The sequence below is a fragment of the Corvus brachyrhynchos genome, unplaced genomic scaffold (genome assembly GCF_000691975.1).
Source record: "Corvus brachyrhynchos isolate BGI_N302 unplaced genomic scaffold, ASM69197v1 scaffold14, whole genome shotgun sequence".
Taxonomy (NCBI): domain Eukaryota; kingdom Metazoa; phylum Chordata; class Aves; order Passeriformes; family Corvidae; genus Corvus; species Corvus brachyrhynchos.
The window spans coordinates 1,264,355-1,289,050 of record NW_008239110.1 but is presented as its reverse complement, the minus strand read 5'-3'; the positions used below and the strand labels follow the sequence as shown (position 1 = coordinate 1,289,050).

Genomic DNA, 24,696 nt, shown 5'->3' with positions numbered 1-24,696 from the left:
CAGCAAAAGACTTTCACATTTCTTAAAATTCAGCCTAAGATTAGCCATGCTGACTGGATCCTGTGCTTACAGAGGTAAAGACATTACTTACAGGATTAAAAATCAGGGTATATTTAAAACTTTCCTGTGTATCCACTGACCAATATTTGTAGTAACAATGCATATATCTTATATATGCTTGCTCATTATTACTGTAAGGACTTGCTGCTGAGAAACCATTCTGATTCGACCTAAGGCCTTCTAACACACAGCACAACTCACAATCTGAAACGAGGAATGAAATGAAGGATTGTGCACATTCACCTTCCACTGAGATCATTGCAAAGAACTTCCAAATTCCAGCACTGAGGGAATCAGGTCATCGAGCCAATCCAGCAGTATGTTCAGTCACTGAGAATTTCACAGTCCTGAAAACAAAATGTTATGATGTCCTGTAGGACAGACTGTAAGCCATAGCCACTTGCCTTCAAAATGATAAAACACTACTGACATTACATCCATGTCAGAAGCTTGTTTTTAGAAGACTCAGTTTTGTTGTATTGCATGAATTTTCAAGGTAAGCTCATCTTACTGCATACTAGAATGCTGGTGAGTTAAGGTGATTCACAGTATATTGAAAGTTAGCTGGATCAGAATACAGCTTTTGAAACCATAGGGAGAGCAGAAGTGATTCTGTAACTTTTCCGTGGGGTTTTGGGTTCTAGAAATTTACCTATTACTCTTATAGCCTTCTGGATTTCTATTCCAGCCTGGAATAAAAAGAAAAAAAAATCTGACACATCACCTTATCTTTTGCTAAATATTTATCTCTCATTTCCTTACTTAAGAAACATGGTTGTCTGCAAACTTAATCTTAGTTACTTGATTGATTACTTTGCTTGATCATGGTCTTATACATCTTATAAGCTGAAGTCTTTCCAGTTTAACTTTTTTCTTTTTTACAGTAGCAGGTGTGATTTGTAGCACTCTGACCTGAAAATCCAAGCTGATTGGCTTCCATTTGACACCAAAACATATCCATACATTTATGTCATTAAAACAACCTTGTATATATGAATATATATGGCAATCAGAAATTTGTCTTAGCTGAAAGAAGTAGTAAAATCAAATGACACATGTTTACAGCAGACATTTTAAACAATTATGAAAATCATCACAATTTTGTATTTGCTATTAGAGCAAATTTAATACTTAAAAATCTACTTATGTTATCAAATATTGATAGCAATTGTTGCTATGAAGAGTGCATTTTTAATATCTGTCACATAAAATATTTTCAAATCCCAAAATTCATTTGGTTAATAAGTTGAAAGGTTATATGTCAGCATGATAGCTTATTTACTGAATTTCAGCATATTTCTTTCAGAAAATTGACTGTTTAGTAATTTTTTCCCCACACTTAGCATCATAACATCAATTTGTCCAGCTACAGTTAAAATTCAACAGATCTTGACAGAATTGGGGGAAAATTCACTATTATTCAAGAAATTATATGAGAGAGCTTTCTAAAATTTCTCAGCAAACTACTTCTAAAAATCCATCATTACCAGTTGAATTCAGTGCATGAGGCTGATGTAATCAAACACCTTTGTTAAAATCTGTTTACCTCTGTATCAGTGTAACACCACTTAGAGCCCTGGTTCAGGTTAACAATACTTGAGACACATTGAGGGCTACGTTTGAATACACTCAAAATTTGGATGAATCTGGACTCTGGTCACCAGGATTGGTCGTCTTCTCTAAATACGACTTCTTTTTTCTTCACAGGGTAAAAAACAACATAATGGAACAATTTGGGAAACATGTTTAGAAACAAAGACTGTCTGCTATTCTAATACATTTAAAAAACTATAATTCTATGTTCATTACCCTTAAAAAGGGTGCAACTAATTACACTTCCATAATGTTAGGTATTGTACTTTACTGTGCTCATAAAATGCAAGATGAACATATGAAACTTTGCTGTCTTTTGAAGTATTACACACATTTCAGTCTGGAGCAACAAATTATATTCTTAAAGTTTTCTCTGACATTTAAAAATTTTTTCCTTATTTTCCAAATAGGTTAAACAATAGGGATATAATGTTAAAAATAAAAAACAATTGTTAAAAATGACTACTTCAAGTATAAGACTGGGATGTGTTTCACAGAAAATGTGGAAAATCTTGTTTTAAATTTATAATAAGCAATCAAATATTCTTCAGTGTACATAATTAGTACCTCTATTATAATTTGAAACTGAGTACTGATGACTGCTGCTGCTGATCTTTTAAAATCTCTTACAAAATATAAATAGGATAGCCAGGAGAAAATAGCTGATAAACCATGACATGAGATTCTCTTTTCCTTCCTTTTTTCTTCTTTTCCTTCCCTCTCCACTTGGACTGAAGTCCTTTCTGGCTTCTTCAAAAAAGTGCACGCGCACACACACACACACACAAATTAATTCCAAAACCATTTTTCGAGATTTCCAATGGACTTGTATTCCTGGTGTCTTTTCACATGATCACAAGCAAGACATGCATGTGATTCCCAGAACCTAGGAAGATGCACTGAAAAATCCTTCTTCCAGTTGAAATAACTAAGATACATCTTGTTATTTTTGTCAAGCATCAGAAGATATTCTGCCAGCTCTCTGGGGGAGAGAAAATCTTCCACATGTATGAAAGAGTCTGCTGGAATGTAATTCTCATAATTTTCTCTGGAAGGGCCCAATACAACGGGTACTGATCCAGCCAGAAGAGCATTGTAAAGTTTCTCAGTAATGTAATCTTTGTGGATTGAATTTTCAAAGGAAAGGTAGAATTTGCACGTGGAGATAGTAGGAATCAAGTTTTTGTCGTTGACGTAGTCTCCGAAGGCTTGTCCGTAGGTGTGGATTTCAATGTATTTGCTGAGCTCGTTGTAATACTTGACTCGAGCGTGCTCAGGGTTCCAGTTACTTACAACCCAACAGACCAAGTTTTCCTTACTTGGTACTTCAAATGCGAAGGAACTCGTACCAACCATCATGAAGCCATAAGGCACCTGGATATCTGAATCACGCCGGTAAGTCAGGGTCAGGTTAAAAAGGTGTTCAATGCCACTCTTTTGTGGAGTATGAGTTGGAGACTCCAAGTTCATCCAAATCCACTTCTGGAAGGGTGGTCTGGCTTGCTGAGGTAAATTAGCCAGATCCCAGCTAATGTCTCTGTGATGAATGAGAACAGCATGGGATCTGTTATATAGCGAGCGGTCAATAGTCAGATGGCACCCAGGGATATTGAACATAGTTTGGCAGGATGTTAGATCGAATGTCTGACCAAAAGGCCAAACCCAGATCAAAACAGTAGTTTCATTGAGATTATCAGTTTTGGAAGAAAAGAAGTTCTTCATCTTCAACACTGAACTGGCTGATTCTATAGGACCAGAAATCCAGCTATTTGTTGGTTTGATATAAATTAATATAAATGCCATGAAACAACCAAGGATAATGAAGATAATAAAAAATGGCCGGAAAATTCCTTTAGATGTCGATGTCATAATTTGCTCTGAGAAAAAAAAAACAGAGGAAGAGAAAGAGAGAAAATAATATCAGGTATTAAATTACATATATATGTCCTGTTAAAACAATCAGACATCATAATGGATAGAGCGTCAATAGCACTGAGCTGCAACCTCAGAAATTTCCTTTGAATGGGGAGGGCATGGGTTCCTGAACACTAGGACGAAGTGACAATATTTGTCTTCTTCACATTAAAAGCTCACTAACAAATTAAGAGAAGGATTTTAATATGTCTCATACTTGGTGTGAATCAGCATATACTGAGAAGTGTTTTTGCTTAGAACCTAGGCCAAGCATTTGGAACACACAAGACAGACAAAATTACCCTTTGATTCTATCCTCGTGACTGTCTAAAGTATAACATGCTGCAGATTTGTTCCATTCACATTTGTTCAAAAACTAGTTCATGTCTCTTGGCTACATAGGGATGAACATTCATGCCTTCTCTAGAGGACTCCTAAAAACCTAGGGGAGGAAAGCACCAATAGAGGGTTTCCTTATGCAGCCACATATTTAGTATATTTCCAACATAAAGGAAAATAAAGACAAATGAATATAAAATATATCCTTATGCATTTCATTATGTTTTTATGTGTTAAGAATTAGGAAAAGTAGAGATAGCTGCCTCATTGTGAGGTATCCTTTATTTTTCCATAATAGGGGAAATAGGGCTGAGGAGTCCATATAGCCTCCTTTGTCCTTGCTCTAATTGTTTCCTCCTGGGAGAAGTAATCAATCTCTTCCCAGAACTACTCTTCCATATGGTTCCTGAGAAACCTAACAAAGTTATGGGTTGCTAATTGCTAACCTTTGATCCTGAATGTAGCCCTAGAATTCACAGATGTTCTAAACCTGAAAACAGTTAACCATGGAGCACTATGACACACAAAGGAAAAGGAGGGGAGGTCAGTTACCAGAAGGAAGTGTTCTGAATAAACTGGCCCACTGTAGATTCTACAGTGAGTTACAATTACTATAAAATTTGTCTGGTTTTCTTTTTCTGTACATTTTCCAATTATTTTTGTTCTGTTATCTTGACTAGATAGCCCCACAAAAAAAATTATAAAAATCCCACCTCTATAAATAGAAAAATATATAATATTGTATGTATGTGTGTGTGTATATATATATGTGTATATATAAATATAAAAATTAATTACATTGGCTTCTTTTAGCCTATGTTGATTGTTGCTGGAAAATATGTCTAGAAGGAAGGCTATGACCTATGAGAGCCAAAGACTGTTTCCTTGCTTTACTGCAGGGAGAGCAAGAATGGGATTTCTAAGGAAGAAGGGATTTAGGTTGAGCAGCTCTAGGAGATGAAGCTCAATGAAAAAAAGGATGCTGAACTGATATTCATGTAAAGCTGTTCTTTGTTTCTGTGCTATTGAAAGCAATACACAGAATAGGTATAACTTATCACTGAACGGATAGCGCGAGCTGAGTTTGGACAATAGATTGGGAAACATGTCTGTTCACAGGGGCTGATCATTTTCTAGGGATTGAAAAGGATGATGAAAAATTAGAAAAGGATTTTAACATTGTGTCTTGTAAAGTAATCACCCTCCAGTTAAAAGCCCTTTGACTCAAGTATCTCTGATAAGGATTATTTTACACTAAGCTCGTCTGCTAATAACAAACCCCTGCATCACCACATGACAATTCTTTTTACATAGGGAGTGACCAGATATTATGTATTCTGTTCTCTGCTTGAAATTCTAGCTTGTCCAAGGTGTTGCATTTGTGTGGGAAGCTTCTGAATTGTAGAGCCAATATGAGGATAATCACCTGTGGTCTGTGCCCCAAGTACCAATAGTAACCTCTGACTGTGTTAAACAGGTGAGTTTACCTACTTTTGTCTCTTCTGGGTTGATTTCCTCTCCTGGCTTTGCTGCCCTGTGAACTCATGTCTCCCTTCTTGATCTGGGATCATGGTTCTTAGATTTTGTGTTTTACCAAAACACTAGCCTACATCCAGGCTAGCTACATCCTGGCCATATAGTCCTTTATAGTCCTGCATCCTTTGGATTCAGAGAACTAATTGTCCATTATGCAGATGCACAGATCTGTTAGATCTATTGGCATCACTGGCATGTTTCACTCTGAAACTACTGCTAATGGGATGGTGGAAAAGGGTTCTGAAAGCAAGACCCATTAAAAAACTGAATGAAAGTCATTGCAAGGAAGCAGAAGACCTGAGCAGACTCCTAAAAATACCACTTGCCTATACCCTGAGGAGCTGGACAGGATTTTTTCATGGAGTTCTATTTTTGTATTCCATTTTGTGTTAACTCCAGTAATAACTCTTAAGATGTATACTGGCAATAGCAGCAACTTTTCATGATGAAGTGCCAACAGAAGCAATGGCTTCTGGACTTCGCAAGGCAGATTGAGGAACCTATGGAATGGACCAGCAAACCCTGCTTTCATGGCTTTTGGAACTGAGTCCTGTGCACAGTCAGGCAGCAGTAAGTACAGTGAAGGCATGTGTAAGCACTTGTTGACAAATACTATTTGCAAAGTGTCATAAAATGGTTTGGGTTGGAAGGGATTTTCTTGAGAAGTAGCTTGTCTCTACTGCTGGGACATAAAGATTAGGGTGCACTAGAATACACAGATTATTTTTTTCCATAATATTCTCCAAAATGGGGAGTCTTTTCTGTATTTATTTATGTTCTTCTTTTTTGTGCCCAAGATAACCATTAACATCCCACTGTAATTCTCATTATTAAGGTGACACTAAGGAGACATTTGTTACAAGCCATCCAGGCAAGTGACCTTAGTTCACCCTTTTTCACGGTTTTCCTTCTACTGCAGAATCACAAATTTCCTTTCTGTGCATTCCCTCCCCCATGCATGTCAGAGTCTGAAAGGAAAACTTTGTCAAAGAGATGTGTTTACTGAGATTTTTGCCAGCTGGAAGAATTCTGTACTTTTGATAGTTTTGTTATAAAGTACATTTCAGAATGCTGTGGTGTAGCAAGTATTTTCTAGGTGCCTTTTTTTCCCCAAGTCGAAAATCTAGTATTTCATCAGTACAAGACAGTTTTTCTCAGTATAAAACTTAGCAAGGCTTCTTTTAAAGTGCAAATCTTGGCATTCCATCAGCAAGCAACTGCATTTAGCAGCAACAAAACCAGAGGGATAGTAATGGGGTATCAGCACTCTTAACCCCAAGTATACCAGACAAGGCTTGCAGAAATATATCTGTTTTTTGAAAGCATTATGTTCCCTAAGAAATAAAATTGATTTCTATGGAAACTGTTTTATTGTATCTTCATTGCAATTGGGACTTTTTAATATTTCCAGAAGAGACAGATATGGATCATCAGAAAGATTATGCAATACTGCAGGGGAGAGAAAATAGAACCTTTCTGGTCAATAATATCAGTGCCTATTTCCCTGGTATAGTTTTACACCTAGTTTTACACCAATTTCTCCAGCTTCTCAAGGTTTTGCCAGTAGCCCAAAATATATCAGTGCTTGCAGAGTTATAACTTTCACTACTAGTCTAGTACTGAAATTTTCCAAAGGAAAAGGATAGTATTTTAAAATAAAGATGGAGCAAAAATTCTTGGAAGTGTGGACGCTGAATATAATGAATAAAAAATCACTTTATTTTCACACCTTAGAATTTTTAACCATTCAGGGCTCTTGTCTTCACCACCAGCTGGTCTCAGAATCTGTCAAGCAGAAGTACTTAATAACCTCAAGATAGTCTCTGAGGATCGCTCCTGGGATCAGAGTGGGTGAAGAGCAGAAGGACACTGAGGTTAAAAAAGGTGTCAGAGGTAGGTACCTTTAGAAGCTGACAGGCTAGGTAGATCCTCCTGGGCTATAAAAACACAGTTGAATGCAGTGGGAACTGATAGGAATCACAAGCAAACAATTGTTATTGTTAGAAAGAAGGCTCATTTGAGATTGCTCTCCCTGTTCTCTGGCATGTTTTACCTGCCTTGGCCATGGCATATCTGCATTTATGCTAACAGCTGTATTTTCTTAGAGCACACTTCCAGTTAGCTGGAGTTTTTTCACCTGCCGTATTAAAGGAAACCTGATTGCCTCAGGATAGCCAGTGTGTAACTTCTTATCTCCAAGTCACTGCTGTATGGACATGCCCCCAAGTGCTTTTGCTTTTAGCTCTCTGAAACTGAAGACTGCTCCTTTTTATTGGAATTAACTCTCACTGCTCCCAGTTATGCTTCCTCTGTTGCAACCAGAACAGTGGATTTTTTCTCCCCCACCATCCAAACACAGGCTTGCTTCCACACATTTCCATGCCTGTCCACAGATTTCTGAAAACAGTCCAGTATGAAAAGGCTCAACAGAGCTGCACAGAGTTAAAAGGCTGAAAGCTGAATGAGCTGCTGATCTCAGACTGCATATTTTTATTCTACTGTTTACAACATTCTTTTTCTTCCCCTCTCCACCCTCTTTGTTTTCGGGTTATTTGTTAATTCCACAGATTCCAGTTTTGTGTATTTGCACTCTGAGAACAGTATGGAATCATTTTATTCAGCTGTGGTAATTTATACTTTGAACAGTTTTAGAAAAATGATCTAAGAGCACCCCAAGGACAGGTAGCCATTAGGATAGATTGCTTAGGGATGGAGCAGAACCTGTCACTGGAGACTGGTAAGAACAGGTTACACAAGCACCACTAAGCAATAAGAGATCAGACTGTGTCCCCAGGTCCTACGGCTGGGCTAGGTTGACCTCACTTGATTCCTTCCTGCCTTGTGCTCATAATATTAAACACAGATTCTCATAAAATGCACCTAATAAGAACACAAACTGGCAGTCTAAAACTGCAAAGAATTGCTGAATAAATGGGTAAAAACATCCCCCATCTTCAAAGTTGTCTGCAAACTATGAAGTAGGCACACTGTACAGAGTGAAAATGTGAAGGGAAGTAAAAAACTATGTGGAGAACAGCAACAACACAGTCCCTATTTTCAAAGGCTAAACCTAAATCTTCCTGTCAATTGCTAGTACAATGGGGTACTGCTACTTCTTTTGAGAATATCTGAATCTTGACCCGTTACTGAAGAAAACCCTATTACCCTATTCTCAGCTTCCTTCTCCAAATTTCTAGGTGACGCACAGCATCCTGCTATGGCTCAGCAGCCCCCAGCCTTCCTTGTGATTGTCATCTATCCTCTCCTTCCCTCCATGGCAGTCACACACTGTCATTGTCCAGCTGCTTATGCAACAGCTCAGTGGTTTCTTTCTGTGATCCAACTGTACAGCAAAAGACATTAGCCAGGGACACAGAGTCTCTCAGAACAGCAGAGGAAAATGGCTAAAGCACTGCTGTCCATACGGGAGTGACTCTATATCCACCAGCACCGCCACATATGAAAAAAATAAAGTCCTTTCAGCAAGAAACTTTTCCAGACAATCTGGAGTTAGTGTCAGGACACTCCACATGGCAGCTGTGTTGCTTTCTAATCATGAGCTTTTAAGTTTTTCTCAGAGGGTACAGGAGTACTCTCCATCCCTTCCCTTGGCACAACTGGAAAATAAATGCAAGCAAAGTGATCAGAAGCTCAGCAGCATTGCCAGCCTTGGTAACATGCAAAGAAAGAACCTTTTTTACCTTAACTTCCACATTTGCTTGTCCGCATCACAGCTAGTTTATGACCGACAGTAATCTGTGAAAGGGATGATGGCTTTCCATATTGTGCTGGGTATAGAAAATGGAGTTGTTCGCCACTGTAGCTTAGCAGAAAACTTTATCTGTCTTGTCAGGAAAGAGCTTTTTATCTTCCTGAATATAAAGCTCGTCCTAGTTATGCAGCACAAGCCAGTCCATCCCTCTCTCAAAAGCCTTGAAAAGGCTCTGCACAAAATGAAGCTGATCAAAGAAAAGTGCTCCAAAAGCAAGTGGTCTCTTCCTCCCTTCTTTCCATGTGGTTTGGGAACAGCAAACTGCTGTTCTCTCTGATTCTGCCAGAATTGCAGAAAGAGCTCTTCAGCAGCTTTGTGACTGGCTTGTAAAAGTGCAGCTGGCCAGCTGAAATATGAATAACATACCTGCACAAGCTATGTATTTGTGATGGCCACCTGCCCACCAGAAAGCCCTGATTAACCCACAGTGGCTGTGAAAATGATGAGCTAAACTCCCCATCAAAAAATCACAGTTGCTTCTGGCTGATTTCCTAATATGTATTTCCCTTGTATAGTGGAAAAACACCTCCTCCTGCGAAGAAGATAAATCAGAATCAGGAAAAATCAGAGGATGCCTACTTATAATATTGAGCACTTACAGTAGGGTATATTAGTTCTGTGGCAAAGCAAGGCTTTTGGAGCTCTGACCACCAGCTGTTTGTGTAGATATGATTAGAGGCTAGGTGCAGTAGTTACACTGCTGTATCTTGCTGCATAAGCAAGCTAAAAAAATTTAATTGAGATTAAATGCTGCCTTTTTTTTGCAGCTACAACTTCATAGATCTGAGGATTTTGCCAGTGGCAACAGAACTTGTGAGACAGCTCTGTAGCCAGGAAAGAAAGCCTGAGAGACCTCTAAGAAATACCATAAAATCCCCATAATCTGATCTCTACTTAACATTTCACTTCTCTGCTTGCCTAGCACCTTTTCCTTAAAAGACTCATTATACCTCTAGGTTTGGGATCTGTACTGGTATAACTGCTTTTTAGGATGCAGGTACGTGTTCTTGCTTTAATTTGCCATGTCTTCTGTGCTATGGATACTAGTTGCCAGTGAGACAACAACAGCCCTAGAGAGAAAAGAAAGCAACTGAAGCACTCAAATCAGTTTCAGTCTGCTCTGTGGCTGAGTGGGAGAATGCCATTTACTACTAGAGTCAAAGCAGAGAAGAGAGGTGATAATTTATAGGCCTAATTTAAAAAATATGTCCATATTCTTTGCAAATTAGCCTTTTTTTTTCCTCACAGAGTGGAAGGATGGGCATTTGTTTTACAAATACAACCAACAGCATTGAGTTTCTTGACTATTCTGAGCTAAGAAGTAACTAAGCATTGGTCAACAGGACTCAGGATGGCCAAGAGTCCTCATCCAGGTTCTGCTAGTTGTTGTCTAAATGCCTTGAGCAGAACTCCTCACTGACCCAGCTTTCTTAAAAGCCCATCAATGACTCAAAGCTTCAGGTTAGATTCTGTGTATAGAGAGTACAAATCCTTCATATTGTAATATAGTGAGTGCCAGAAACTATGGCTGGTTATTTTCCATCTGGGAAAAATGCAATCCAAATATGTGATGGATTGTAGAGCACTTGTGAGTGTAAGGACACCAGCACTAATTGGAAGAATGGAAAAACAGCACCAATCATTTTCATTGTGCACCAACAGCTATGTTTTCAAGATGACTTGTGTTGGTAGTACTAAATATTTAAAAAAACCCAAACTGGTAAGTGTAAGATAGAAGGTGATTATAAAACAAGACTCTTGAATGAAATATTTGTCTTGCTGGAGCAAGATTAGTAACTCATTATAAAAATTATACTATTCTATAAAGTTTGGACACTGAAAACAACAACAGAAGACTTTTAAGATCTGATCCAAGTGCATCTTTACTCAAACACAGAGAGAAAGATCAAGATCCACAAAAAGTAAATTCAGAAACTTTCCTAATAAGAAGTTTAAACATATGCACACACACAAATTGAAACAAAAAAAATAATCCCCCAAAGCCTAAAGCATGATATAACAAGAATGAAAGCATATTTGAAAAACCATATCTATTTTAGATAGTGTATATTGTAAAACAAGAAAAACTAACAATCCCTCAACCTCTCAAACTGCACACTCTTCTGAGAAAACAAAATTGAAGTTGAGAGAAAGCAGTTGTTAATTTCTTGGAGTGTCTCTTTGCGTAACAAAAGGAAGAGCAGACAGCTGGAACTACAAGTATAACAAGCTGAGAAATACAAAGCTTAACAAAGTCACTGAAGAGACTTTTTCTGTAGAAAAGAAAAAACCTGAAGTCCTTCAGTGAAGAAATAGCAAATACATAAGAGGAATGGGTTGAAGGAACAATTGTCTGAAAAAATCCTCCAGTAGCTACAAACACCAACATGTTCTAAGGTGATGTTTTCTTTTTACTACTTACTGTCCAGGTTAACACATACCCTGATGCCTTTGAGAGCAACTCAAGGTTAGCACACGGGAATGAAGAATATTCTGCACAGGCTGCTGACAATACATTGTAAAAAACAGACCAGCAGTTAGTCCAGAGATCATACTTCTTTTGCAAAGGCTCAAGCTATATGCTATTTCTTAGCTTATTGTCTTCCTTTTAACCTGGTTAAAAAGAGAAGTTAAATAATTGCAGTCTAAGTTTCATTCTAATGTCCAATTTGCACTTGATTTTAATGTTCAATTACTGGATTTTAGTGGCATACATTATTCTACTCTTAATAGAGAAAAAAATTCCATAATGAATTAATGAAATTTTTGCCACTACAGTAACAATTCAAGGTAAAATTATTTACTGTATCTTAGAAATGGAATTTGCCAAGTGGTCTTTTTTCCATCTTAAGGTTTGCAGCCCATAGTCTTTCTCTGGTACAACTTTACTGCCTATTAAAACTAGGCATTGAAAAAGTGGAAAGCCTTTCCTACAATGAAAGGCTTTATATAGCAATCTTACTCCGAAAGTAACTTTCTAAAGAAAGTCTGCAGAGATAGGTAGGAGGAAACACAGGGAGAAAGAAAGAAAGAAAGAGAGCAAGGAAAATAAACTGTAAAAGATTAAAAAAAGGGGTCTAGTATGAGGTCAGCAGCACTTAATTCGGTATTCCTTTGCATTAAGGACATTGGTGCAAAAAAAAGTGATGGCAGGCCATTGCCTTTTCAAACAGACTGTGAATCCATGCAGCTAATACAGTTTAGCAAATGTGGGTAGGACTAATTTGATGACAAAAATGTTAAGAGGAACCTAAATCCCTGGTTGATTAGGCTGTCCCAAGTCCTAAGAGGCCCCAAACCAGAAACAGGATCTACTAGTAGGGATCAGAGGAAATGTTGGTATCTGCAACCCTGAAACCATTTGTCTTTTAGTACTGGTCATGATTAAACTCTCTCTGACCCTCTGCCTTTCAGACTTTTGAGCTCTTAGCTGCCTGGTGCCAGCACATCCCCAGAAGGGGCTCATTCTTCATGAGGAAGGGCCATTCGAAATCGATAAACTAGCTATTACCCCAGCTCTCAGCCCTAAGGATATAGATGTGCCTACAAGAGCAGACTCCATCTTAAATGCACTGGTAACAGCTGCTTTTTGTTTGCTTGAATTTAAAGGAAACAGGCATAAGATGAAGTCCCTTTATGCAGCAATTGAAGCTATGACCTATTAGATATGAATCTTTTTTCAGCCTGAAGTGATTCAGACCTAGATATTTCTATTTCCTTAAAGATTTCCTAGCTCCTGGACAACAATGTCTGCCAATTTTACAATATGTGAAGAGCTTTAGAAATAGACATGAGCAATCCTTTTCTCCTCATTGGAGGCCTAGTTGCTAATCAAGACAATACTATTTTCTTTTGACCTCTTCCTGTCTCCTGCCTATTGACTCCCCAATGGTTTATGCCCAGGGGCATATCTCCAGCAGTAGAAGGTAGAGACAGCTTCCTTCCCAAGGCAGTTTACAACCCTGTAAAGAGAAGGTGGAAGAGGCAATTTAAATCTCCTTTGGTGGAAAGACCACAAATACCGGTCTTTATTTTGGATGAATAATTTTCCGGCTGTGTTCTAGAAGGTGTAACTTTCTAACTTCTTCATAAAAGAAGGGGACTAGATCCCTGCTCTCAAGGGAGGATTCCCAGCTCTGAACCCCAAGAAGGACCCATTCCTTTAGAGCGCTGATGTGTCTTGGTGAAGGATGGAGGAAGACACATCCGTCTTGTCCTGGGCAGCCTTTTTCACTGTTTGTGGTGCCCAACAGATTGTCTGCACTAGGTGGGTGTTCCAGGCACCCTAAAGAAACTTTTGGGCTAACAACCAGACCTGCTAATGCTCAGCACGTGGTGGTTGTTGAGGGCAGCCTTTGATCTCTGTGGTCAGTTTTGGTCAAATGTCACATAAAACGAATGTTAAATTACCACAAAGACTTCTTCCCAGCCAAATTAAATGGAATTTCTGCTAGAATACATGTCTATTGTAAGCCCTCCTAAAGTAAGTTTAATCAAAAGCAATAATAATAATGTTAGGGAATCTTTATCTCACTGACAAGCACATTGGTCTGCTGAAGGACAGCATTATTTTACCAAGGCAATTAGAGCCTGCTGGTGCCCTGAGAAGTCTAATAAATAGGACATAGAACAAAGTGGTAGGAGAACTTCCTGGCTCTTTTATCAGTTTAACCCAAGTTTAGTTGAGTAGAATTTAATTTGAGTTAGGCACTAATCACTTTCTGTCTCATAGATACCTATAGTGTGAGACTACTTTCCTTTAATAAAATACTTTCAAATCTACCAATTAAGAGAATCATAGAAGCAAAATAAATTCAGCTCTAGTAATAACAAGACTTTCACTGTTGAAATGCCTTTCCCTAAAGAATCTTTTGGAATTTTGCAAGCATAAAGTTTTAATCACAGCACAATCAGAAAATTATTACTGAAACTGCTTTATGAAGAGTAGAAGAGGGGTGGAAATCAAGCCCAGGAAAGAAAAAGTAACTTTCACAGTATCATGAAAATTTTAGCAAGTATTTGACAACTATGACTTAAATTTGCATCAAAAAAGTTGAATCTGTTAACCAGAATATTTTACTTCGAACAAATTTCACCAGAAAGTAGTCATATCACATTTATTCCGATCAGATATCTTTTTTATGTATCTTTGTTTCAAATCTCTGAAAACATCCAAATCTTCTTTATTGAGGTAAATTAGTACAGGGAAATGGAAGATTTAATCAGATTAAAGTCAATGACCCCTTGATCTTTAAAATAAGAAAAGCCACAACCCTTTCGCAGAACTATAGTTGAAATTCTACCAGCAAATCTGGATTTGCTGAAAGACAAGAAGTATCAGAGATGAAATCTTGCTCAAGGAAACACTGGAAAACCTATTAATTTCAGTAAGGTTAAGGCTTTGTTCTTTCAGTGGATTGCAGCAACATGTAAGAAGAGAGAGCTCAAAAGCTGTTCCTTTGTGATTAAAGTTAACTGAAAAATAAAAAACCTAAGGCAACTCAGGAGACAGCAAGACAGATGTAAGGGAATCTAAAAGCTGGAACAAGGTACAGGTAATGAACACTCTCCCTCATACACACAAATACACTGCCACACACAATCTGTAACTTCAGGAAAGATGTAAACACCTTTTAGTAACGGTTAAGGAAAGATTAAATCACCTTTTTCTCCATTTTCACACCTGCAACATTTTATAAATATAAATATAAATATATACTTGTATGGATACTTTTATATATATATATGTACACACACAATATATATGTGGTATTTGTAGCACACTTAATTACTTAGATTCCCCGAAATGTATTTTATAATTATGCTTTATATTCTTTGTATCCATACCTTCACATACATCTCTACCTGTGTAGGATGCTCACACTCACACACACACCCCCACACACATGATGAACTTATGAATGTTTAGGGAACCACTGCCCAAGCTGCTGGCCCTGGACAGAGGCAGTGGCCTAATGAGATGTGCTACTGCTGTGTCGTCCTGACAAGATGTGCTGCACTGTGACAGCCAGTGGGTGCAGAAGGCAAAGGAGTCACTACTACTGCCATCCTGGCAAATAGAAGGGAGGGAAACAGAGTGCTGAATTCACTGAGGCACTGAGCCAGGGATGGGTGGATGGGAAAAGGAGGCAGAAAGCAGAGACAGGTATTATTGTTATAGGAGAAATAAAATATTTTTCTTTCTTATGTGCCTTAACCCTTTTGTCCAAGGGGTTTTTTTATCCTCAAAATTATTTACAGCATAAGATACATGAAACCTCTATATAAATAGCTGGAGATGGGAAATATGCCTTTAGATTTCTGGAAAAAGTCTTGCAAGGAAGAGAAGGCAGTTGCTCAGACTAGAATTCTGATGAAATATGTCATGAGGGAATTGGGTGAATTTACTCCCCATTAAGCAAACAAGTATGTTTATTGATATAGCTGATATGAATAGAAAGCTTTAGAGAGAAATGATTCTTAAATTCCAATTTAGATTTCATTCATATTCTGTCCCTTTTTGCATTTTCAGCGTCAGCAATTATTATCAACTTCTTTTTTATTACCAGTCAGTTTCTTTCAAGTCTTCTGTTCATTAAGGTTTTGAGTTATGAATAAGACAAACATAATTGTTTTCAACCAGCTATTTCTAGTGGATTAATTTTAGTTGCCAATACAGATGTCTAAGATTTATGAGCATGTTTAAAAAAATAATAAAAAATTCTAGGAACATGTTATAATGAAGCCTTTTTAAGGCTTTTTTCTACATAACTTCTGTTTTATTTTCTCAGTTATTTAGGTTCCTAGGTCATGTTCAACACCTTAGCATCTGGTTTTGTTATTTATTGTTCTGAAATTTTGTTCTGCAATGCCAAAAGGAAAGATTAAAATGTAAGTAGAATTTGGTACAACAAATGAATGATAAAGACTATGAAGATCAGAGGAGTATTTTTAAAAATTGAGTTACTCTGGATTTTTAGAGGCGTAACTACATGTGCAGAATACTTTTTTATAGTTTCCAAGTAATTTAATATTAACTGGAAAATAGAGTTTTCAGATTCTCATCAAATAGTTAGAAAATTCCTTACAGTTTAAAGGCAGTTTTTCTGCTTTAAGCTGTTTGTTTGAATGCCAAGCAAGCATTTATTCAGTGTTCATGGTGTAAGAATTTAAATAGAAAGTAAAAGATTACTTAACAGTACTTGTGTGCAATTGACAGATATTGGAATTTGACTGCACTCCGTGCTACTCAAAATGATAACAAATGAAATGTGTGCATCCAGAGAAACTGGTTTTGGATGGATGAACTTGACTTGCTGATGAAAGTAAAATGAAATAAATTACACTCCAGCCTCTCTGAAACTGGCATATAATGCTGAACTGAACTGTAAGTATTTCACTAGGAGACTTCAAATAGGTTGTCTAAGATTTTTTTTTAATCCTAAATAGAGAAGAAAATACGATAATCTCCAGGAGACTTCTGGAAAGATACTTTAAATTGTCATTTTGTGCAAGGAAGCAAGACAGAGTTTTGCAGTGCTGATGTGTTGATAATATGATTATTCTAGCTGGATTTATTTTCCCTTTGGGATTTTACACCACTGTTTTATTTAACTGCCACATATAAGGAAAATTAGATAAAAAGGATAGCATGCAGGCAAACAGGGCACAGAATTTATCTTTGGAATGGATTGATTTACAAAATTTAAGAACAATAGAAACATTTCCACTGCTATAATTGTTTGAAATGAAGAGCAAATTTTTTTATTCCTTTTCCAAAATCCTTCAGTGATAACCTGTTCTCTGCTAGTGGAGGGAAAACTCAGATTTACTGGACAGAAGCTATAAACTATGGTGGAAATGACATTCTTATTTTCATTGGACAAGATGAATTGTGTCTTTTGCTTCCTCTTCTCTCTTAATAAACTGATTCTCAAATGATTTTGCATTTTGATGTATTGTGCATAAAACTATGTTATGATCTATGAAAGTTCAAAGAGACTTGATCAAAAAATGTTAAATTTTTTTCCATTATCAGTTTGTCAAGACAAAAATCTACCTTGAGAATGTTGAGTTTGTTAACATTTTCTCAGGGATGTTTTTTTGTCATATTTTAAACAAATTTTCAGGGAGGCCCAAAGCTACTTTAATGTCAGTGGACCTCATTAGGGACAGATTTGTTTGAAAGATTTCAATTTTGCCCTGAACAAAAAGGGAGCATTTCAATGTCACAAAAATTTGCAGAGGACAAAAAGTCATCCCAGCTATCAATTCATGGTTCCCTTAGTGGCTGGAAGATTTCTTCTGCTGTCAAGCCTGGCAGAGAGAGATATACACTGTCACATGCTGTCAGAATGGGATATGACAACAGCATCACATCCTTCTCATGAGCTGTACTACTGAATTACCTTCTAAAGGAAAGTAAGGGGGGAAGAAATGTATCTCACCTTGATACAGACATAGCCTGAGTAATCAGTAGTTTCTATCAGGAGACAATCCAGCAACTGTCGCTCTAGCAGCAAGTACCCTCAGGAGTACCAGTGTCCCCTAAGCTTCCCAGTGTCCCCTAAGCTTTCAGGTAAGGGCACCTCAAAGGAGCTGCCTTAAAGAGCTTGTTCCTGAACATGCACACGTACAATGCTTCTGAGTCTCCTTATGGCTGTAACCTCAGACATCATGGTTCTACCAACAGATTGATCCACTCTCTTAACTGCCTCTCTCTTACTTTTTCCCTTCTACTGTTCCCTTTTCATCATTCTTCTGATCCAGTTTTCATCTTTACTCCTTTTCTTTTTGGGGCAATGTCAGACCCTTTTGATTTCTCAGAATTAGAAAAAACTAGGGAAATCTTTCAGCTCCAGCAACATACAAACCATTTAACTGAACTATCCAAATAACACTGCCAATACCTCTTTTCCTATCCTTTGTCATCATTTAGAGTTTATTATTTACTGTGCATTTACATATTTTAAGTTACATCAGCAGAAATTTGAGCATTCTTTATAGGGCCCAGCATGTTAATCCCACAATTATTTCATACATGGAAATTAGTGGAATAAAGACCTATGAGAAGACTGAGAGAAAAGGACTTGGAAGCATTGCATTTTTTTTCTTTGTGTACTGTTCCTCTGAGAAAGGGGAAAGATTATCAGTGGTCAGACAAGGAATGCTAAAGAACTGGAAGCCTTAAGACTTCGAGAGTATGCAGGAGAGACAGGATCTCCAGACTCACCCACAGTAAAGGTGGCAGAAGAGAGGCAGTTTCTTGATAGTTATTTTTCTGTTGAAGACATATTATATGTATGTCCTATTGTGCTATTTATTCTGTATTATTGAATCAGAATTGAAGAATCATGCCTTTGCTATGTTATTTACTACACAGAATTAATTTCCATGCCTACCAGTGTCTACACCAAGGGTGCTACTGTTACTTTCATGGAGTAATGGTGCAGGATGCATTACATCCCTGATATTTCATGTAGGCTCTTAATCTTTCATGCATTTTGTACCAGCCTCACTCTACTCATTCATTACTAGAGTTAGACCTCATTACCCCAGCAGCAGACACTCCAAATTAAAAATGACTGCAGGATCTAATCACTGACATTCTCAGGTGTAATTGTTATCCAGCTAATGAGCTAATCCCATTAATTTGGTTATAGCACTTTATTTTGCATACACTTTCTGGACCTGTGATTGTAGACTTTGTATATATTGCCATGCAAATAACTCATTTGGAGTAAGAGGCATTATGTTCTTCTGATTGTGATCAGCTCTGTCTGCTCCCAAACCCAGTTTCCTCACATTTCTCACAGATCTTCTGGAGGACTCTGGCTGCAGGTGACAGCACTGTGACCACAAAGATGCTCTGAATCAAGCTGCTTTTTCCCATGTTCCTCAGCATGATCCAGAGCCTGGATCTGGCCCAACATCTACCTGCTCCTGTTCTGATCTTTAGTGAGGTTCGATACTGGACCTCACTTTTAATATGTTCATATATATATTTGTAAACTTTCAATATGGGTATGTAATTGGGAATCACTGTTCTCAAACAATCCCTTTTGGTTGGCCACAGTATAAATATGACCACTAAACTATCAAGATGTCTATACTCCAAACTGGTCAAGTTATGATGCCACAAAAAGAAGCATAGTGAAACCACAGAATGATATAGAATATAACTATTATCAAACTGAGTACAACACACTAAAGTAATTCCTTCTGTAGCTGCCAAGGAGAAAAATCATTTAGATAAAGCAAAGAAAGGGAAGCTTAATAAATAAATGATACAGTGAATGCAATTCTTAGCCCTCTCCCTTTTAACTTTAATGGAAACATCTCCTATGGAGAATAATTCCAAACAGAGTCTTGGGATAGGGTAACAGAGACTTTTTCCCTAGGGCAAAAAGACAGGGGAAGAACAAATATGACATTCCTGGTCTTCATTGACCAGCACTTTGCCTTTTTCTTTGAAAGCTGTTGTTACTCCCTGAATAATAAGCCCCACTTTCTCTGTAATAAGGGTGGCAGACGTTTGTTATCGCGCATCATAAGTCTGAAGGTGTATTTCCGTGGTAAATACAGAGTATGAAACCCACTATTTAAATGTCATTCCCACAGCTCAACGAACATTCTGTCACTGTCATTTTAGCATCCTAATTACATGAACATTGTCCTTTGTGACTCTCACTGCAGATTTCCAATCAAAATGTCTGTGATGAGGGAAGCAGCATTATTGCAATCAAGCAGCTGAATAACATCTTTAAATAATCCTAGCTTGTTCAGCTTCCCAGCCCCTCTACAGAACATAGATATGAACAACTAGACATGGCAGGAAACTATACCTATGAACTGCTCTGGCTTAGACAGATATTGAGGAACAGTTAAATATGAATGAGAATTGCCAGACTTCAGTGCATCTCACTCCTGGGACCCTACAACATTGAAGGATGGTAAAGAAAGAGCAAAACCAATATAATTAATGCCTTTTAGTATCTTTCCTGTATGCTTCCATAGATACATATTAATTCATACACAAAAAAATTCCCACACCATAGACTTATTAAAAATGTTTTCACCATTGTTTTTGATTCAATTTCATGGTAAACCTAAATCCAGGAAGCCTGAGGTTCCTGGGTTCTGCAGCCCTGTGCATACACAAAGCTTCCATTTTCCAAAGGAGATACATTTCTAGGAATCACAGCTGTGCTGAAAAGCTTGAAAAAGTAATGTGTTCTACCCCAAAAACTAAAATGAAAAAATACAGTACTGATTGAAAAAAATCCTATTATGAGACTGTAGGAAAACAGCTCCTGAGTTTCGCTGCTATTTCCAATAGAGTATAAAGAACTCACTGCAGAGAACTCTTAATGTGGAAGGTTTGAAATAGTTTTGAAAAAATGCTCTTTCTTACCGTTTTTTTTCCCCCTCTTTTGATGCCCCATGAGTCTGGACCATGACTGCAGACTATTTTGTGTCTGGAGCAAAACTTGCGCTGGATACGCTTGGCTGCAATGCTTCGTTAGGAACTGGTTTAACAATTGAGTAGACCCAGAGTGGAAAAATACTTGAGTGATACTCTCTGTGATTTGGAACTCATCAGAGGTGTAGAATGAATATGGTCTGAACAGGTCTATTACTGTTACAGAATAAGTAACACTTCTCTCTAATTCAGAGAAATTTTCCATTGATTAGATGCTCCTGTCCTGTTTTACTGCACGTTAAGGCTATGTTATTTAGCATGTGTGGTGAAGTATTTTCTTCACATTTTTATTTTTTTGTTTTTCTCCTAAAATGATCCATGAATTTTAGACTCCTATCCTCTGTTGACTTCTCTACCAGTGAGAACACTCCTTCTTCCTTTTCCCAGGAATGGTATACACATTGCTGTTTGCACATTTGGTGAAGAAAGCAATGACTGGGGTTTGTCAGCCTCTCTTAAACTGCTGTCCTCACTCCTAAAATGTGAAGAAATATGAAGAATATGTTTATTTTGTGCAACTGTAAAAATATGTGGAACTTATATTCTTCTGGGGAAAGATGTTAAAGTTTCAGAACTACTTATGCTCTAAATAGCTAAAAGTGTCTGTTTCCTTATTCTCTTATTAAAAAAAAGAAAAAAGAAATTAGGATCCTTACAGAGCTCTCAGATCTAGAATCTGTTCTTGGGCAAAAACCTCCTCCTGAACTGTCAAAACTGTCTGTTCTGAATGGGACATTGATCTGCAGCAAGTCTTCCCAAATGCACATGGAGTCCCCATTCACATTTTAGTCTCTTCCACAGTTCTTTCTTACTACTTAATCAAGGTATCAGTTTTTAGCATTGCTCCCAAAGAATTGCTGACTGCTACAGCCTGGGTTTGGAAATGCTGTTATAGTATATATAGTATATATATATAGTATATATATGTTTACATTACCTGTAAACAAACCTGTTTTTTTAAGAAAACAGGGAAGCATAATGACTGGTCTGTATTAAATTTTGCTGTAAATGTAATATTTGTTACATAAATAAAATCTCCCTCTACACCAAAATCGAGAGGTTTATTTCAGTGTAAACTTCTTTATGCTTTTAAAATATCATTTAATTCTTTTACATATACAACTGTACTTTAGGCTACCATAAAAGAGAAGCTGTGATGGCACTTCTGACAGAAATTAGAAATGAGAGTATCCTATTATAAGTTTGAGTGTTGATGACATTTTACCTGGTCTGCTTGAATGTTGAAAGAACTGATGGGGGACGCTGGCAAGTCAGATCTTATGCCTTGATTTAGTTTCCTCAAACATAAAATGGAGTTAAAGAGACTCACCTTCTTTGTACAGCATTCTGAAAGTAAGCACAGAAATTATCATGTAACTAATATTGTGTAACTGTTTCTCTTGTACTGACTGAAACCTCTGTTAAGTGAGTAATTGTGATCTGTGACACCTTTGGACTTGCAAATCAGCACAGATGAGATTCAGCAGACTGGAAAAGCAAAAATCAAAAAGTGATCTATCAGATTACCTCCTAATCTCAGTGTCATGTCAAGTGCACAAAGGAGTTATAGTAATTGCAGAAGAAACTCTGATTTGCATCTCTGCAAATCCGGATCCCCTGATTATAGCTGCAATGTGTTTGCTTTCCAAGTAAGACCAAAATAAATCATTTTAGTTCAGATACCATGTGAGCACCAGCTGTAATTTACCTGAGATGATGTACCCAACATTTCAGCATGGCTTTGGGTGGGCTGACTGCACTGATGCCCTGAAAAACAACACAGGGCAGAGCTGGCTCACTTCTTGAGTGTGGCCAGATCCACTATGCAGCAAAGATCTTATACAGCATAGATACTGTAACAGTCCTTATGAATCACAATTCATTGGCACTTCTATTACTTTGCACAAAAGGGCAATGGGGTCAGAACTTTGCTCACAGGAGGCATGTACAGGTAATAATAATACTACATGGGTCTTGTGTGTAAAGGCTTTCCTGTTTGAAAGATTGTCATGCACTTTCTTTTCTTGACACCAAGTTTTTTAAGTTGAGAAAATGCAATTTCTATTCTAGTATGACTTCAAAGCCTGGACAAAGCAGTTTTTAGTCTCAAGATGATATGAAGAAGGATAAAACTGACGGGCACAGAGGAAAAGCAGACTAGGCAAATATGCCCCAAGCTGATGTGCAGTACAGGTATTATTTTTATATTTTCTCTCCCTTTGTATACTGTATGTTTAAAGACTTAGTAGTAAAGTAGAATTAGCATTCTCTGTTCATCTATTCATTACTTTCAGAGATATTTCAAATGCTTTTTTAGCTGGCATGGATCTAAACCCAAAGAAATCAATAAGAAGAAGTAGACTGCAGCAGTTACATGTTAGAAAAAAGAAAAAATGTATTTATGGAGTTCTGTCCCATGGTAACTTCTTACTGCACTATCAGTGTAGTTATGCCATTGTAGCATGTTGCTATTAAAATTCATTAACAAATGTTATTTTTGAGAAGATTTAAGTGTTTAAAGGTATAAAAGTTTTTGGTTGTGGTGGACCCCACTATCTCTGAGGCAAAAGTTACCCCAAATTCCTTTTTCAGTTTTCTTCTGTCAGCTACTTCAAATTATTCCCCCAAAACACATTTTCCAATTCAGAGCTATCTTTTTAATGACAAATGAGTTATAGCAGTGATCACAGGTAATTATTTTTTTCTGTATCATAACTTTAATATGCTCATAGTAAGCTCACAATATTGTTTTATAAACTTAGTTATAAGGATAATAAGGATAAATGAATACTCATTTCTATTTTCTTTCAGAATCTCTTCTCTGTGGGAGCTAAAAAAAAAGTTAAAAAAAAGATGTTGTGACAATGAGAAGATTAAATATTAAGGGTCAGCAAGTGCTTCCATTTCTCTGCAAAGACATATATAAAATTAGCTTTTTAAAGCTTCTTACACAGTATTTTATAACGATGTTTTGCATAGTATTTTATAACTGTTTTACATGGAATATAAATAAATCACTTAATTTTTGACTAGCAATTTATTAAATATAAAGAGTCTTAATGAAATTAACTCTTTTACGCCGAAAAGATTTGTTAACTCTTACTATGTGAGTCTAATGATGATGGCCACATTAAATTCCTTGTTTAGTACATACTAATGGTTTTGAGAACAAGTGTAATTTCAGCTCTAGCTATGTGTTGCAGAATTCTACAAAGTCCCACATCAAAACAGTAAGCTTGGTGAAATGCACTAGCATCCTATTTGTGGAAGGACTAAGGCTACAGTTTTTAAAAGCACCTGACATCCATATGCATTAGAAATCCATCACTGTTTTCAAAACCAACCTAGACATTTTATATTGGGACTTCAATCTTCCAAAATTTAGGCATATTTTGTAAGTTGGTTGTATAATCTACTTTCATATTAGAGGAGAGAGACTACTCAGTAAGTAATTCACGAAATAACTGTCTTGTAGGGAGACTAGATGCTTATTTCTTATTTCCTCTAGGAATATAGAGTTATTAATCCTCTTTTGGAGGCAAGTGGATGAAGTAGGGTCAGTTCTTTCTGGATTGGCAGGTGGGGAATGTAAGGAGCATATCTTAAATGCCGTTCTAGAAAATAGGAGAATCAAATCCAAATACCTTCTGTGTTTGATTTGGGCTTTTATCTTCCAGGGAAGAAACCTAACAACTAAGCTGTAAGCAGGAATTCAGAAATTAAGGTCTTTGTGCATCACAGGTGAGACTTAAATACTTGACTACTGTAACAGAATGTGATTCTCACCAGAACATTGTTGTTGTGGAGACAAGATCTTCCATCTGTGATGCATCCTAGAATACAGCAGCTTCATGTGACAGACTGCAGAAGGGGTAAATATCTGTTTTAAAATGAAACAAAACACATTTTAAGGATGTCTTGTGACATCATAAGTCAGCTACATGTCAATTAGATATCCTTCCTCCCCCTCTCCATGCTGACTTATGTGAAGTTCGGTCAT

The 24,696-nt window shown here is 37.2% G+C and overlaps 1 protein-coding gene across 3 annotated transcripts in view; it reads right to left on the bottom strand.

Moving 5' to 3' along the window:
* The window catches only part of FUT9 (fucosyltransferase 9), a 103,190-nt gene that overhangs the window by 5,598 nt on the left and 72,896 nt on the right, over positions 1 to 24,696 (bottom strand). Inside the window, exons 2-4 of one of the 3 annotated variants that reach the window (XM_017739744.1) lie at positions 24,483 to 24,576; positions 21,922 to 22,043; positions 1 to 3,530 (exon numbers count right to left, since the gene is read on the bottom strand). The exon at positions 1 to 3,530 is cut by the window's left edge and continues 5,598 nt beyond it. In XM_017739744.1, coding sequence (XP_017595233.1) covers positions 2,443 to 3,522 — 1,080 coding nt within the window. In that variant the 5' untranslated portion in view covers positions 3,523 to 3,530; positions 21,922 to 22,043; positions 24,483 to 24,576 and the 3' untranslated portion in view covers positions 1 to 2,442. The remainder of the gene's footprint in view (positions 3,531 to 21,921; positions 22,044 to 24,482; positions 24,577 to 24,696) is intronic. The other 2 variants (XM_017739743.1, XM_017739745.1) reach the window with 2 other exon arrangements.